Source organism: Pongo abelii, chromosome X, assembly GCF_028885655.2.
Source record: "Pongo abelii isolate AG06213 chromosome X, NHGRI_mPonAbe1-v2.0_pri, whole genome shotgun sequence".
NCBI classification, from domain to species: Eukaryota; Metazoa; Chordata; class Mammalia; order Primates; family Hominidae; genus Pongo; species Pongo abelii.
Window position 1 is genome coordinate 8543522 of NC_072008.2, and position 14696 is coordinate 8558217.

General features: G+C 37.5%; 1 protein-coding gene across 3 annotated transcripts in view; it reads right to left on the bottom strand.

Annotated features, from left to right (window-relative positions):
* Positions 1 to 9868: 9868 nt before the first annotated feature.
* ANOS1 (anosmin 1) overlaps positions 9869 to 14696 on the bottom strand; it is a 202695-nt gene continuing 197867 nt past the window's right edge. For all 3 annotated transcript variants that reach the window (XM_054544313.1, XM_054544312.1, XM_002831363.2), the window contains one exon: positions 9869 to 14182. In XM_054544313.1, the coding sequence (XP_054400288.1) occupies positions 14124 to 14182 (59 nt within the window). In that variant the 3' untranslated portion in view covers positions 9869 to 14123. The remainder of the gene's footprint in view (positions 14183 to 14696) is intronic.

The window sequence follows — 14696 nt, forward strand, 5'->3', positions numbered from 1 at the left end:
GCCATATCTTGAAATAGCCATGCAAAGTTGTCTCCTGGGGAAGATCTACATTCTATAGAGAATCCCTTTCCCTTTTCAAGGTCTTTCTCCTGATCCAGCAGAGAATCAACTAAGAAGTTGACACCTTTCTAAGTCTGATAAGAAACATTTACTAACATTTACAATCTACTCTCTCTGATGCCTGCTACCTGGAGGCTTCATCTGCATAATAGGAACCTTGGTCTCCACAACCCCTTCTCTCTCTCTCTCTCTTTTTTTTGACAAAGGGTCTCACTCTGTTGCCCAGGCTAGAGTGCAGTGGTGCAATCATAGCTCACTGCAGCTTCTTATCTTAACCCGGACATTTCCTTTCTATTGATTCCAGGTCTTTAGACAAACTCTTTTAACCAACTGCCAGTCAGAAAATCTTTGCATCTGCCTATAACCTGGACCCACCCCCAGCCCTCCACTTCCAGTTGTCCCACCTTTCCAAATGGAAACAATGTACATCTTACATGGATTGATTTATGTCTTATGTCCCCCTAAAATGCATAAAACCTAGTTGCATAGTTGTGGCCTGACCACCCTGGGCACGTGTTCTCAGGGTCTCCTGAGGGCTGTGTCATAGACCTTGGTCACTCATATTTGGTTCAGATTAAATTTCTTCAAATATTTTACAGAGCTGGACTCTTTTCATCAACAGTGGTAGGCCCTAAGTGCATCCCTAGGTTGGCAAAGCTTTGCTTATGGGCTCAGATAAGTCTCCTTCCTTACGGCAGAAGTGAGGAGAAGGCCCCCTCCTAGCCCCAAAGCTCAGGCTTTGTTTCCTGTGACTAAAGCCTCCCAGCCTAAGGATCCTGGACACACATAAAGAGAGCTCCCTTGGAGCCGAGTCCTAAATGTCCTGTTGGGGGTTGGGGTGGGGGAGAAAAGACAATAACCCTACAACAAAAAGCAAGCCTAGCAAGTGATTTCTTAAGCCAGTAAAAAGTCATGCAAAAGACTGTATAGACTCCACAGAGACTTCCAGGACATGTCATCCATCTCCCTAAAATATGCATTTTAAGTTCTCCATTGTGTTTTTGGTACTGTGAAATGTATGTTGATTTAAGCTGTTCTCATGTTACACAGTGGGGTTGCTTTCGGCCTCTGTGAGATGCCAAGCACCTTGGCAGGACTCAGAATCCACTCCCTATGTGACTCCTCAGCGTCTTCTTCACTTGGCATAGGTGCTGTGGTTGTCAGCAACTGAATGAAGCTGATGTTTTGGCTTTGGGCCTTGCTGGAGAAAGCTGACATTTGTCCAAATGACAATACAGCACCTGTAAAGGAACAGAGAGGAAGGTACAAAGACGTCGCTATCTGCACAGTGGTGAAGCACCCACACCTGCGCTTTGGAGACAGCTGAAGGGCTGGGATTTGCAAATCCTGGCGTGTGCACAGAATTGGGCTTTGGCTTGGGTTTGGTAACACTTCTGTTAGAATGCTAGGGGAAAGTCTCTTTGATAATGTGGGGTGGGGCATGACAACTCATTGGCATCTTCTCTCAAGCTTGGAACCAGAGTCACAAACCCAGATGTTTTGGTTGAAGGAAGTGTGGTAAGTGGATTTGATAATAAGGAAGGCATCAAAATGCTTTGCATGGCTGGTATGGGAATACTGGGGTGCCTTTTATCAACTCTTACCTCTAACCCGACTACCTTTGGGAATACTTTAGTAGTAAATAATTATTGTGTTAAACCATGGCATGCGATTAATTTGGGGAAACAGAAAATTATCTTCATGTGGAAAAACAATAATAGCATGTCTTCAAAATACTCAGTCAATAAACATTTCTTATGTTCAGAATAATTTTATATATATATATTTCACATTTGAGATAGTTCATTCGATAATCACTTATTTCTATACAAAATGTGGTAAGAATATTGGGAAACATTTGCCCATGAAAAATACCCACAACATGCCTCTTCAATTTATAGCCTAATTTGACTTGGCAGACATTTTGCACTCGAAAGCATGGGATTGAGCCAAATCTAACCTCATCACTTTTATTTTATCAAAACCTGGAATATTTCATCATAGCAAACCTACAAAAGGGGTTTCTTTTTAATTATCTTCTTAAAACATTTAGCATTACAAATTCATCATTCGATTGGCTATTTGCCTGGAAGTTATCACACATGGGAAAAATGCCAATATTTGCAAACCCCAGGGTGGTGAATCACTGCAAACAAAACTGATGACTATATAGAATAATTGTTGTCAAGTCTTTGACAAAGTCCTGAAAAGTGTGTCTCCTGATGTTTTCAAAATTTACTCTGAAATTAAAAAGTAGGGTTAATATCCTTTGTAAAATGAAAATGATTATAAATTATCCCATTACCTAGAGAAGGAAGAGAGGAGAGAAAAAAGGAATAGCTTTTGTAAAAGAACTTCAGGGTTAGCTATATCCATTAATATACATCAGTGGTCAAACCTAAGGAGTCTTGCAAGAAAGTTAGGCGCAGCCAAATTGCAAGTCTTCAGTTCTGCACGGAGAGTCTGGACAACTACACATGGTAGTGATTGTCTCTCCAGGCGCATATTAGAATCAATTCAAAATCTTTCAGAACATCCCGCTGTTCAGATTCTGATGGAATCAGTAAAGTGTAGCTCAAAAAACAAAAACAAAACGGAACAAAAAAAAAACCTCGAACATATCAAGTCACATTGACATTTAACTTGCTTTCCACCTCTACATAGATAATATATTTAGTATCCCATACATTTACTATCATATACATTTCATATGTATATCAAATTTCATACTTATATGCATAGTATTCCATACATATATACACAGTATTTATACACACATAAAACATATTTTATGATATATAATATTCCAATATATATAGTATCTCGTGCATATATATAATACATAGTACTCTGCATATAAATGGTATTTCATGCAGTAGTACAGCGTATTTCACACATATATAGTCTATGCATATATACAGAGTATTTCATACACATGTGCATATTTACCCATACATTTATATACACATATATAAAACCATGTGCTTACTTGCTACAAGCTATGTAGTATCTTTTGCAGCTTGCCCTTATGGGAGGACAGTCTGACAGGCAGAAAAGATTAGTGGTTAACTACAAGGACACTGGAACTCAATGGCCTGGGATTATTTTCAGGCTCTGCCACTCGGTAGCTATATGACTTTGGGCTATTTTTTTTTTTTTTTTTGGATGGAGTCTCGCTCTGTCACCCAGTCTGCAGTGGTGCGATCTTGGCTCACTGCAACCTCCGCCTCCTGGGTTCAAGGGATTCTCCTGCCTCCGCTTCCCTAGTAGCTGGGATTACAGGCCACGCCACTATGCCCGGCTAATTTTTGTATTTTTAGTAGAGAGGGGGTTTCACCATGTTGGCCAGGCTGGTCTCGAACTCCTGACCTCAGGTGATCCACCTGCCTCGGCCTCCCAAAGGGCTGGGATTACAGGCGTGAGCCACTGCGCCCAGCCTGGGCTACTGGTTTAAATCATCTTTGCCTCACTGTCCTCAGCTTTAAAATATGGCCAGCCATAGGGTGGCTGTAGAAATGAATGAAGGAATGTCAGTAATACACTTAGTGTACCTTACAATTAGTGGTTCCTCAGTAAATGTTAGCTGTAGAGGCTAATTCTATTAGTGGTCTCTCAAGTAAACTACAAAAAGCTACAGGCAGGGCCTTGTGAACCATCCTGTGCCATACCGAGGTGGACCACCCTACAAAGGAATGTAAGATGCTTCCCATTATTCATAATGAAGCCAATTGCATATGATTGGCTGCTGTTTGAGATAGGGAAGGGAATATAGGGGATGAAAAGGTCAAGTCGGCATCAGTTTTGTATTGCACGATAGTCTGGTGCTATAAGTATAATGACTGATCAATGCTAATTGGCTGTCTCTGTGACTGCCCTTAAATCACTACCAGCTGCCCCTTGAAAGCTATTTCACAAGGCTCGGAAAAGAGAAGTCGTTTCTACTAGTAACACTCGACAGCATCCCAAATTATATTTGCCTAGCCCTATATTTTATCAGTATTTCTCAGGATAAATTCCCAATTATACTCAAAAGAAGACTGAAAGGAAGACGCCTGTGATAGCTCTACCTATATTTATCTACATGTGTATGTGTTTGCATGCATTTTCATATCTGCATCTACGTCTTTATATATAACTTAATCCAGGGAATTTGAGGAGAAAAACTTCAGTATATTCTGGTGCACTGAGATAAAAATGCGATGCTTCAATATGACTTTTTGCTTCTTCAGCTCTGCAAGCAGGAATGTTTCTAACATTTATCATTCAATAGCTTCTCAGGGTCTGGAAGAGTGGTTTGCGGCACTGGGCACATATTAGAATCACCTGGGGACCATTTAAACTAGCACTAATGTGCAATGTCCATACTTCTCTCCTGATCTTTAGGTGCCAGAGGACACTAGACTTCTTAAAAGCTCCCCTGGGAGTTCTAATAGGCAGCCAGTTTTGAAAGCCTCTGACCCAGGTCAGAGTCATGCTAATAATCAGAGTCAATTGTGCAAAACTCAATCTTTAAGTATTACCTTAACCTGAAACTCGATTATTCTTTCTACTTTGGGCCATCTTTAGTTTTCTAGCCAATAAAGGATTTCACTGCTCTTTTTCTTTTCTGAAATCCACGTCTAGACTATAAATGTGCACCAGGATTTCTCTCAGTGAAATGATTTTTCAAATCTATAGATTTTTACGTACTCAAATATTTTGTTTCCTTGGACAAGAAGGATTTTTCTAAACAGACTTGTTATGTGCTCAGCCACTTTATGAAAACAATTCACTGACAGAAATTGAAGATGGCATCACATGCATATTGAGTCGATCATTCCTAGAATGTTAAAGTTAAAAGCAGCACAAAGTACATTGCACTCAGCCCTAGGGAAATGTGCAAAAATATGCCATACCTCCTTAAAACTAATTTCTTTAAGTCATTGTGTGTCCCTTAGATGTTTATCTACTTAAAACACAATGACTCATTGTGTAAACAGATTGCAAATAATTGGCGTGTAAAATTGAATAGAACCAAGTACATACAAACACCCACACACGCACAGAACTGTGTGTATATAAAACCTATGAGATCTGAATAAAGGATATGGTTTGTATCAATGTCAATTTCCTGGTTGTGATACTATACTGTAGTTTTGAAAGATGTCACCATTGTGGGAAACTAAATGAAGGGCTCAGGATAGTTCATAATCTCTATTATTTCTTACAATTGCATGTGAATCTGAAATTTTCTCAAAATACAAAGTAAAAAAAAAAAAAAAAAGAAAGAAAAAGAGAGAGGGAGAGACTCCTTTAAAGAAGATTGGCAAATGACATAAGGCTTGGATTTGAATTTAAATTTCACAAAACACAGGGAGCCCTGGACTCCACATTGTTCCTTATCAGTTCTAGTTCTCCCAACTACTTCAATGTCATACATAGAATATATGTAATATTTACTCAGTAACATTTACTCTACAGTGTTCCCATTTCAAAATTTTCTGTGGCATCTAAACCAGACCTCTGGCCCTTAGTTATGATGCAAAAGAACTGTAGTCTTCAGTACTTATGTCTTTGGTTTCACGGTCTCTCCTTCTCTCCCCACCCTTATCTTATTATTTATTTGCCTTACTTTCTAAATGCCCTCTTAATTCTATTTTGTTTCCATTCTTAGATTTTGCTTTTCCAAATTCTTCTTACTGTGTTCTCTGTAGATTAGAACCTTCTATTACACAGATCTTACATAAACGGCTCACTTTCCTCATCTTATTCTAAATTTCATTCCATCACTGCCAGGGATTGAATATCAAGAAGTGTTGGTACAAATACAACCAACTCAATTTTCTATTAGTTGCTCTAAATTGTTTTAGGAATTACAAACCTTCCACCCCCCCACCTTAGTGATTTGGCATTTTAATTTTTTTATATGATTAATTCAATTTTCTTTTTCTTCTTTTAACTTTTATTTTAGGCTCAGGGGTACATGTGCAAGTTTGTTATATGGGTAAACTCTTGTCACAGAGGTTTGTTGTACAGATTATTCCATCACCCAGGTACTAAGCCTAGTACTCATTAGTTATTTTTTCCTGATCCTCTCCCTCCTCCCACCTTCCACCCTCAAGTAGGTCCCAGTATCTGTTGTTTCCCTCTTTGTGTTCATGTGTTCTCATCATTTAGCTCCCACTTATAAGTGAGAACTTGTGGTATTGGCTTTTCTGTTCCTGTGTTGGTTTCCTAAGGATAATGGCCTCCAGCTCCATCTATGTTCCTGCAAAGGAGATTATCTTTTTCTTTTTTTGTGGCTGTATAGTATTCCATGGTGTGTATGTACCATATTTTCTTTATACAGTCTACCAGTGATGAGCATGTAGGTTGATTCTATGTTTTTGTGATTGTGAATAGTGCTGTAATGAACATTTGCATGCATGTGTCTTTATGGTAGAATGATGTATATTTCTTTGGGAATATATCCAGTAATGGGATTGCTGGGTCAAATGGTATTTCTGCTTTCAGCTCTTTGAGGAATTGCCACACTGCTGTTCACAATGGTTGAACTAATTTACACCCCCACCAACAGTGTATAAGTATTCCCTTTTCTCTGCAACCTTGCCAGTACCTGCTATTTTTTTCTTTTTAATAAAATACCCATTCTGCCTGGTGTGAGATGATATTTCATTGTGGTTTTGATTTGCATTTCTCTAATGATCAGTGATATTGGGCTTTGTTTTATATGCTTGTTGGCCATATGTATGTCTTCTTTGGAAAAGTGTCTGTTCATGTCCTTTGCCCGCTTTTTAATGAGATTTTTTTCTTGTATATGTGTTTAAGTTCCTTATCAGTGCTGGATGCTGGATATAAGACCTTTGTTAGATGCATAATTTGCAAATATTTTCTCCCATTCTCTAGTTTGTCTATTTACTCTGTTGACAGTTTCTTTTGCTATGAAGAAGCTCTGAAGTTTAATTAGATCCTATTTGCCAATTTTTGTTTTTGTTGTGATTGCTTTTGGTGTCTTCGATCTGACATTTTTAGACACACACACACACACACATACACACGGATTTTTACAAGCACCGTTACATGACCATCTTCACAGTAACCATGAAGTGAGTGGCAAAATCCTTACTTTGGGTGGGAATACCAAGGCAGATAAAGGATAGGCAGGCACACTCTCTGTGTTTCTGCACAAGAGAGGGCACAATTTTTATTTTTATTTTTTTTTTAGACAGGGTCTCATTCTGTCATCCAGGCTGGAGCTCAATCATGTGATCATAGCTCACTGCAGCCAATACCTGGTGAGCTCAAGCGATTCTCCTGCCTCAGCCACCCAAGTAGCTGGGACTACAGGTGTGCACTACCATGTCCAGCTAATTTTCCATTTTTTTTGCAGAGATGGGGTCTCTTTATGTTGCCCAGGTGGGCACCAAGTGATCCTCCCGCCTCAGCCTCCCAAAGTGCTGGGATTGCAGGTGTGAGCCATCATGCCTGGCCTCTTACTCTTTTTAAAAATTTTTCTTGGCCGGGTGTGGTGGCTCACGCCTGTAATCCCAGCACTTTGGGAGGCCGAGGCAGGCGGATCACGAGGTCAGGAGATCGAGACCATCCTGGCTAACACGGTGAAACCCCGTCTCTACTAAAAATACAAAAAATTAACCGGACGTTGTGGTGGGCGCCTGTAGCCCCAGCTACTCAGAAGGCTGAGGCATGAGAATGGCGTGAACCTGGTAGGCGGAGCTTGCAGTGAGCCGAGTTTGCGCCACTGCACTCCAGCCTGGGCGACAGAGCAAGACTCCGTCTCAAAAAAAAAAAAAAAAAAAAAAAAAAAAAAAAATTTTTTTTCTTGTATCCCCTACAGCTTTTTCTCCTTTGATACCAGGCTCCATCAATGGGTGGTATATGTAAAAGTTGTCTCCAATTTACAACAAAGCTGTATTCTCAGGACTCATTTGTGTAAAAAAATACCTCCCCAATGGAAACAATACTAAAAATATTTCTTGGGTTTTCAGTCCCTGCCAGGACACTCCACTGGCCCTAAGAACCTGTTTACCCTGTGGTGTAGCTCAAGAAGTAAAAGAAGGTGACGGAAGTTGGATTCTTACTGCAGCCTTCAAGCCCGATCTCTGGGTCAGTAGCCCCAGCCTCTCTGATCTTTGATGAAGAATGGAGGTTGGAGACCAGCGTGAGGTGCCCAAGCTGTGCAGCTGATTGGCTGGGTGAAGCCTCAGACAATGAGTGGATAAGAACTCCCAGGAAAACTCCCAGGAAATTCAGGCCTCAGGGACTAGGGAGAGTCAAGCCTGGGGCCACTGGCATGGGTGCTCATGCTGTAGGGTGGCAGCAGCAGCCATTGAAAGAAATCAAAATATTTCACCCCCAAATAACCCTTCTTTGACATATTTAGAGATGGCTGTTTAGAGGACCTGCAAATAACAGCTCTACAAAGCTGTCTTTTGTTGGGGAAATTTGCATCTGTAGATGTAGAGAAAATCTGCATTGATGCATTGCTGCAGCCAGGCTTTCTCTGACACGCACTCCCTGCCCCCGTGTCTGGATCTAGGAAAAATTAACTAAAAGCCTGACACCTTTAAGGTCTGAAAGAAACAGTCACCATCTATTCTCTCTAAAGGCTGCGACCTGGGAGGTTTCATCTGCATAACAAGACCACCTTTGCTCGTCAGGACTTCTCTTCTCTCTCTCCCATAAATTGAGTTGCCAAGATCTGAGCCCCCATTCTTTCTGTAACCTCAAGATGGCATAAAAGCATCAAGCAATCCTCCACTGATAGCCTTGATAGGCTGCTTCCATATCTCTACTATTGTGAATAGTGCTGCGATAAACATGTATCTTTTTCATATAATGATTACTTTTTCTCTGGGTAGATACCCAGTAGTGGGACTGCTAGGTCAAATGGTAGTTCTATTTTTAGTTCTTTGAGAAATCTCCATACTGTTTTCCATAGAAGTCATGTTAATTTACATTATGACCAACAGCATATAAGTGGTCCCTATGTACACAATGGAATATTATTCAGCCATAAACAAGAATGCAATCATGTCTTTTGCAGCAACATGGATGGAATGGAGGCCATTATCTTAATTGAAATGAAGCAGACACAAAAAGACAAATGCCACATGTTCTCATTTATAATTGGGAACTAAATAATGTGTACATGTGTACATAGAATGTAGAATAGTTGACAATAAACACTTGGAAGGGTGGGAGGGTCAGAGGGTGGGAGAGTGGGAGGAAAGAGAAATTACTTAATGGGTACAATATATATTATTTTGGTGAATACCCTAAAAGCCTTTATTTCTTACGCTTTTTTTTCCTTAGGCATTTTTTCCAATTCATCAGCAGTTATGGGTCAATTGCATATCAAAGTGGGGATGTACAAGCCTCTCAAAACTCTACTTAGACAATGGAGATGTAAAGGCTTATAGTATAGTACGTAGTATTGAAAAACAATTGAGTAGTATTGAAATACAGATGAATGCTTATTGGCATTGCATATATCTACAATTTTAGGAGTAAATATTGGTGGCAAAAGAAAAACAGCTTAAAATTGTATATCCTTGACTTAATATACCACTAAAACCATCAGGAGTTACAACTGTAAACATGATGATAGAAATCTGAAGTGTTGGTTGTCAAACTCCAGGATACTTTCATTAGGATGAAGTGCTGTCTTGTTAACATTTACCAGACCTCAAATTCCATTAACACTGACATGGAAAGAGACTTTTTGAATCTCCTTGGCAGCAGGAACTGTCCATTTTTCTTCTTAAATTCAATAAAGTTTCTTTTCTTTTCTTTTTTTTAATTTTGGAGATAGGGCCTTGCTATGTTGCCCAGGCTGGTCTCAAACATTCTGGACTCAAGTGATCCTTCAAATTCAGCCTCCCGAGTAGCTGAGACTACAGGTGCATGCCACTGTGCCCAGCAAAAATGTTTCTTTAAGAAATAAATGAGTTGACTCCTTGGTCTGGTTTAAGGATACTTTATTATTGAACCAGTATGTACAAACTCTAACATGAAAATAATGAGTCACAGAATATCAAGACTATTTACAATACTTTTTTGTTTTTTACAAAACATTTTTACAAGATTACTTCTTTCTAAATAACGTGACAGACATACACGAAAATCCAACTTTTTTTTATTACATACATAAATAAATATTGACTTTAAATGACCACTGTAAGGGACATGAATTCTACAGACCACTTGGATGACAAGGTAGCAGTTTTGTTATCTGCACACTACAATATAATTAAGTAAAGGGGAAAAGTAACTTTATATAGACCTCTGTTAATCACTCCGTAAATCATATAACTCGCTAAAATATTCAGTAGAGGTAAGACAGTCATGAGAATGCTCTCTGTACCTGACACCGAGTCTGGCCATGCAAAATCACAGGTAAGAGTCAACATCTTTATATATCTGTTTATATCTTATAATAAACTTTAAAGTACATGCAACAGTTATTTAGCCATTGTGTTCTGCCTATAATATGAAAGTTTATATAATAAGTTTTAGAGTTATTTGCAACCATAGAAATGAGTAAACTTGAAAACCCACGGCATAAGAAAGGGCATTAAATAAATAAGTCAATATCACAAATGACATTTACGGATACATAGGGCAAAATTAGTATTGTACTTGTATGATACAGACACGAGTCAAAATTCTGTCTTTTAATCGAGTTGTTTTGTGGACATAAAAGACACAGTTTAGGCCTTTGAAGTCAACCATAATAACTTCTTAGCTGTCCCTTAGTTTTTGGGACTTGCTCTAGAAATTTACTGGGTTTCTTATAAAGGGTAAATTCAATAAAGATCATTCTCTAGCAATGGTTCTCAACCAGAGGTACCGTCCCTCAAGGGGTAGCTGGCAATATCTGGAGACATTTTTGGTTGTCTCAACTTGGGGGAGGGTGCAACTGGCATCTGGTGAGGAGAAAGTGTGGATGCTACTAAAAACCTACAGTGCACAAGACAAACCCCCACAACAGAGAACTATCCAGCCCCAAAAGTCAATAGTGTTGAGGTTGAGATGAACCTCTGTATACAGTCGGCTATGTATCTAAGGTTTTCAGGACACAGATGTATTTCTAATCTTTGAACTTCGTTTAATACACATTACAAAAAATTACCTGCCATAAACCTTATCCTCTCTACCATGTCATATTAAAACCGTGAATGACTGAAAAGAGCACATGTTGGTTTGCAAACATCATTCTATGGAGTTCCAGGTAGAAAAACAGGGTAACACAGATAAATTCACCATTAAGGAGCAAATGTTGTAAATAAAAATAATGCATGTAACTGCAATGTAAGTGAAATTAGCCACCTGTATTTGATGACAATATTTTTGATGAGCTCAATTTTTTAAACAGTCAATACTATTACTGGATATATTTTTCTCACATTAGAGAAATGAATCTAATTTCAGTAAAACATATTACAGAATTAGGCACCAAAACTGTTTGTTAAAAAGCATAGATTTTATCCTTTATTAGAGCAATCACATTTTTAAAATTCAAAAAATTATAACTATATTTTTGATCATTTGAATAATACTGGAGCTTATTAAAATCCATAAGAGAAACACATGTTTATTAGCCCATTAATAGCATTTTTCTTCCAATAACACCAATAAAATTTAAATTATTTATTTATATCAAAATTAGAAGCCCATAAGAGCTACTTTAGATTTTTTTAAGGGAGATGTAAGCTTCAGAATCACCATCTGAACTAAAAATATCTGTCCAATGTCTATTACCCAGACAAAAGAAGCATGATTAAATTTTATAAAATTAAATTTATGTAATAATTTAATAATATTTTGTATCTATGTATAGACTCCCAGCATTTTTAACTGTGCAACAGTACAAAAATTTGCTGGCATAAACATTTGGATTTGTTCATGACAAGTTCGTGTAAAAGATAAATGGATAGCTAATAATGAAAAATTTTAATTTTTGAAATTTTAAGAACTTGAAATTCAGATGCTGGTAATGACACCAGAATAAAAAAGAGAAGCTATCTATGGTATCCATTTACTCAAGCTTAGGGATGTTTTCAAATGAAGACTGTTTTCTATTTTTGCCACTCAAAAATTCTTAGAACCAGGTAATTTCACAACTCAATGTGATAAATCCATCCCAGCCTGTGACAGGAGCTGCAGCGAACCATTCAGAACCAACATGAACTTTCATTCTGAGGTGTCCAATTTATGTTACTTGTACAAAGCTGCAAAACATTCCTGGAATATCCACTTTTTAAATATTTTAACATACAGGAAATGGGTTTTAATATCTATTATCAGGTATCCATGTTTATAAATGTGTTTCCTAAAGACATGCATCAACATCAGAAAAGTTATTTTCTCTGCATTTTAATTTGCATCTGCCTTTAGACACTGCAGTGAGGCCCCGTGGAGTACAGTGACTTCTGAGTTATCCACTCTTCCCAGGAATGGCCAGGCATCTGCATGAATTCAGGAAACAGTAAAACGACAAGAAGCAAGTACCACTGTCAAAACTTAAGGATAATGTTACTGATTCTCTTCCTGTTTTACTTAGGTAGGTAAAGACATGTGGACACCTTTCTTTTACAGTGTTTAATTTTGATAAATTGCTCTTTTCTCAGGATCAGCATTGATGGGGAAAATATATTATCCTTATGACCTTTAAAAGAGCTGTATCTTTACTCACCATTGGTGAGCTATGAAAACGATTTCTCCAAGGATTCATGCTCAAGGTATATTCATGTATATGCATGTGTCTGTGTGTATATATATGTATATGTACATATATTTGCATATATATACACATGCATTTATAATTATATAGACATGCATATCTATGCACATTTCAAACCATGTATGTGAGTATTCCTTCAAGAAAAAAAACAGTATTAAATTAAACTTCTCTGCGTTTTAGGTTGCTACAATATACACTGCAACACTCTATGTTGATAACACGTTTTGACTTAAGTTCATGCTACAAGGCACTAATTTGTAGCATAAAAAATTTCCAAAAAGATATACTAGATTTGAGAGCATATGGGTGAATTAAATGCAAATAACTGTCCTTCTCTATCAATCAAAGGCCTTTTTAAAACATTACCAATAATATTCTAGCATACAAGGACCTTTCTTTGATTAAGAAAAGGCAAATCTCTGCAAAGATTTAAACATGCTCAATAGTTAGGATTTTTTCATTTGAAGCAAGAAGTTTTGTGAATTTTCAGATGGTGAAACAAAAGTGCACCAAAAGCTATTATCTGCATTGAGGAAAATAAGGGAAAATATAAATAAGATAACATATCAGGAAAATCTCTCACATAATAGGGTCAAATATTAAAAGGCATCCCCAAGAAATAATTTTCATTTCTCCAAGGTAAAATCTGATTAGCAGCTTATTTCATTGAGTTCCGGTGTCTTTTGTAAATCATAATTTATAGAGGGAACTTTGATTTATCTTTGCATAAAGAGCAGTATAAGGTACTTAAAGTAGGAGGATTTTTAGATTTAAATTCGCTGGTATATTTTAGATTACACATTTTCATTTAAAAATCACCTAGGATAAAAATGATCTTAGGAAAGATTCAAATAAACAAAGCTGTGTAATCTTATTTGATTTTTCATATTGAATCAATAATTTAGTCAAAAATATATTTTATTGATTAGATTTATGCTTAGTGTTATGTGTGAATTGTGTATTTGTTACTCTCCTTTTTGGGGCGGAGTTTGGTGCTTCAAATTCAGGGAAAACTGAGTTCTGTTGTAATTCAATAGAAATGAGCGACACCATACATGAAAACAAAATTTAGCATTAAACAGGCCTATTCTTCATTTTCTCCATGCTTGTAGGGAACTGGTGTCTGTCTTCACCAATCTACTGTTGCTCACTTGTCTCCAGATGCGTCCATGATTGACAGAAGTTCTTCCTGCACTAAAGTCACATAGGAGAGTCTGGGCCTCTGAGCAGTTCCCACTGCCTCTGGAAGTGTGCATGTCTCGTGGCCGAAGTTCAACAAGCTTACACATCTGTGCAATTTCAAAAAATCTTTTTGAACAGTTTAGTATCTTTCTGGAGAAGGCTTGTAATGATGTGGATGATGATGCTTAAGATGAGATCCTAAAAAGTGACAAAATATATCAGTCACATCCATTTATATGTATCAAATAAATGACAGAATTACCTTTATTTGTAGAAAAGGCACGAGACCCTGGCAAATGTTCCTTCCTATGACCATGTCTTTCCTATTCTGAATCTGAATGTACAATCACACTCTTTCTGTCCTTTTCCTGTTTTTCTCTTCCTTTTTGATGTCTTCCCAAACCATAAAATAACAAGAAAAAGAAAACAAGCTCCTTTCCTTAAGCTCACACTTATCCAATCAAGCCATAATCCTTTTTTATTTGCTCAAAGAAGTTTAAAAATTATCAAATACTTCTGTTAAATGGAATTTCTATGAAGGAATATCAGCAAAGCATTTATCTGACAAAAATTTTAGAGGCTATCAAGCTCTCCCATTGTGATAGTTTTTGTTTTTCTTCAAATTATAAGCATACCAAGTTATCAATTATAAGCATACCAATCTATCATTTAAAAAAATCAGAGTTAAAACTATGACTAATTCTCAATGTTT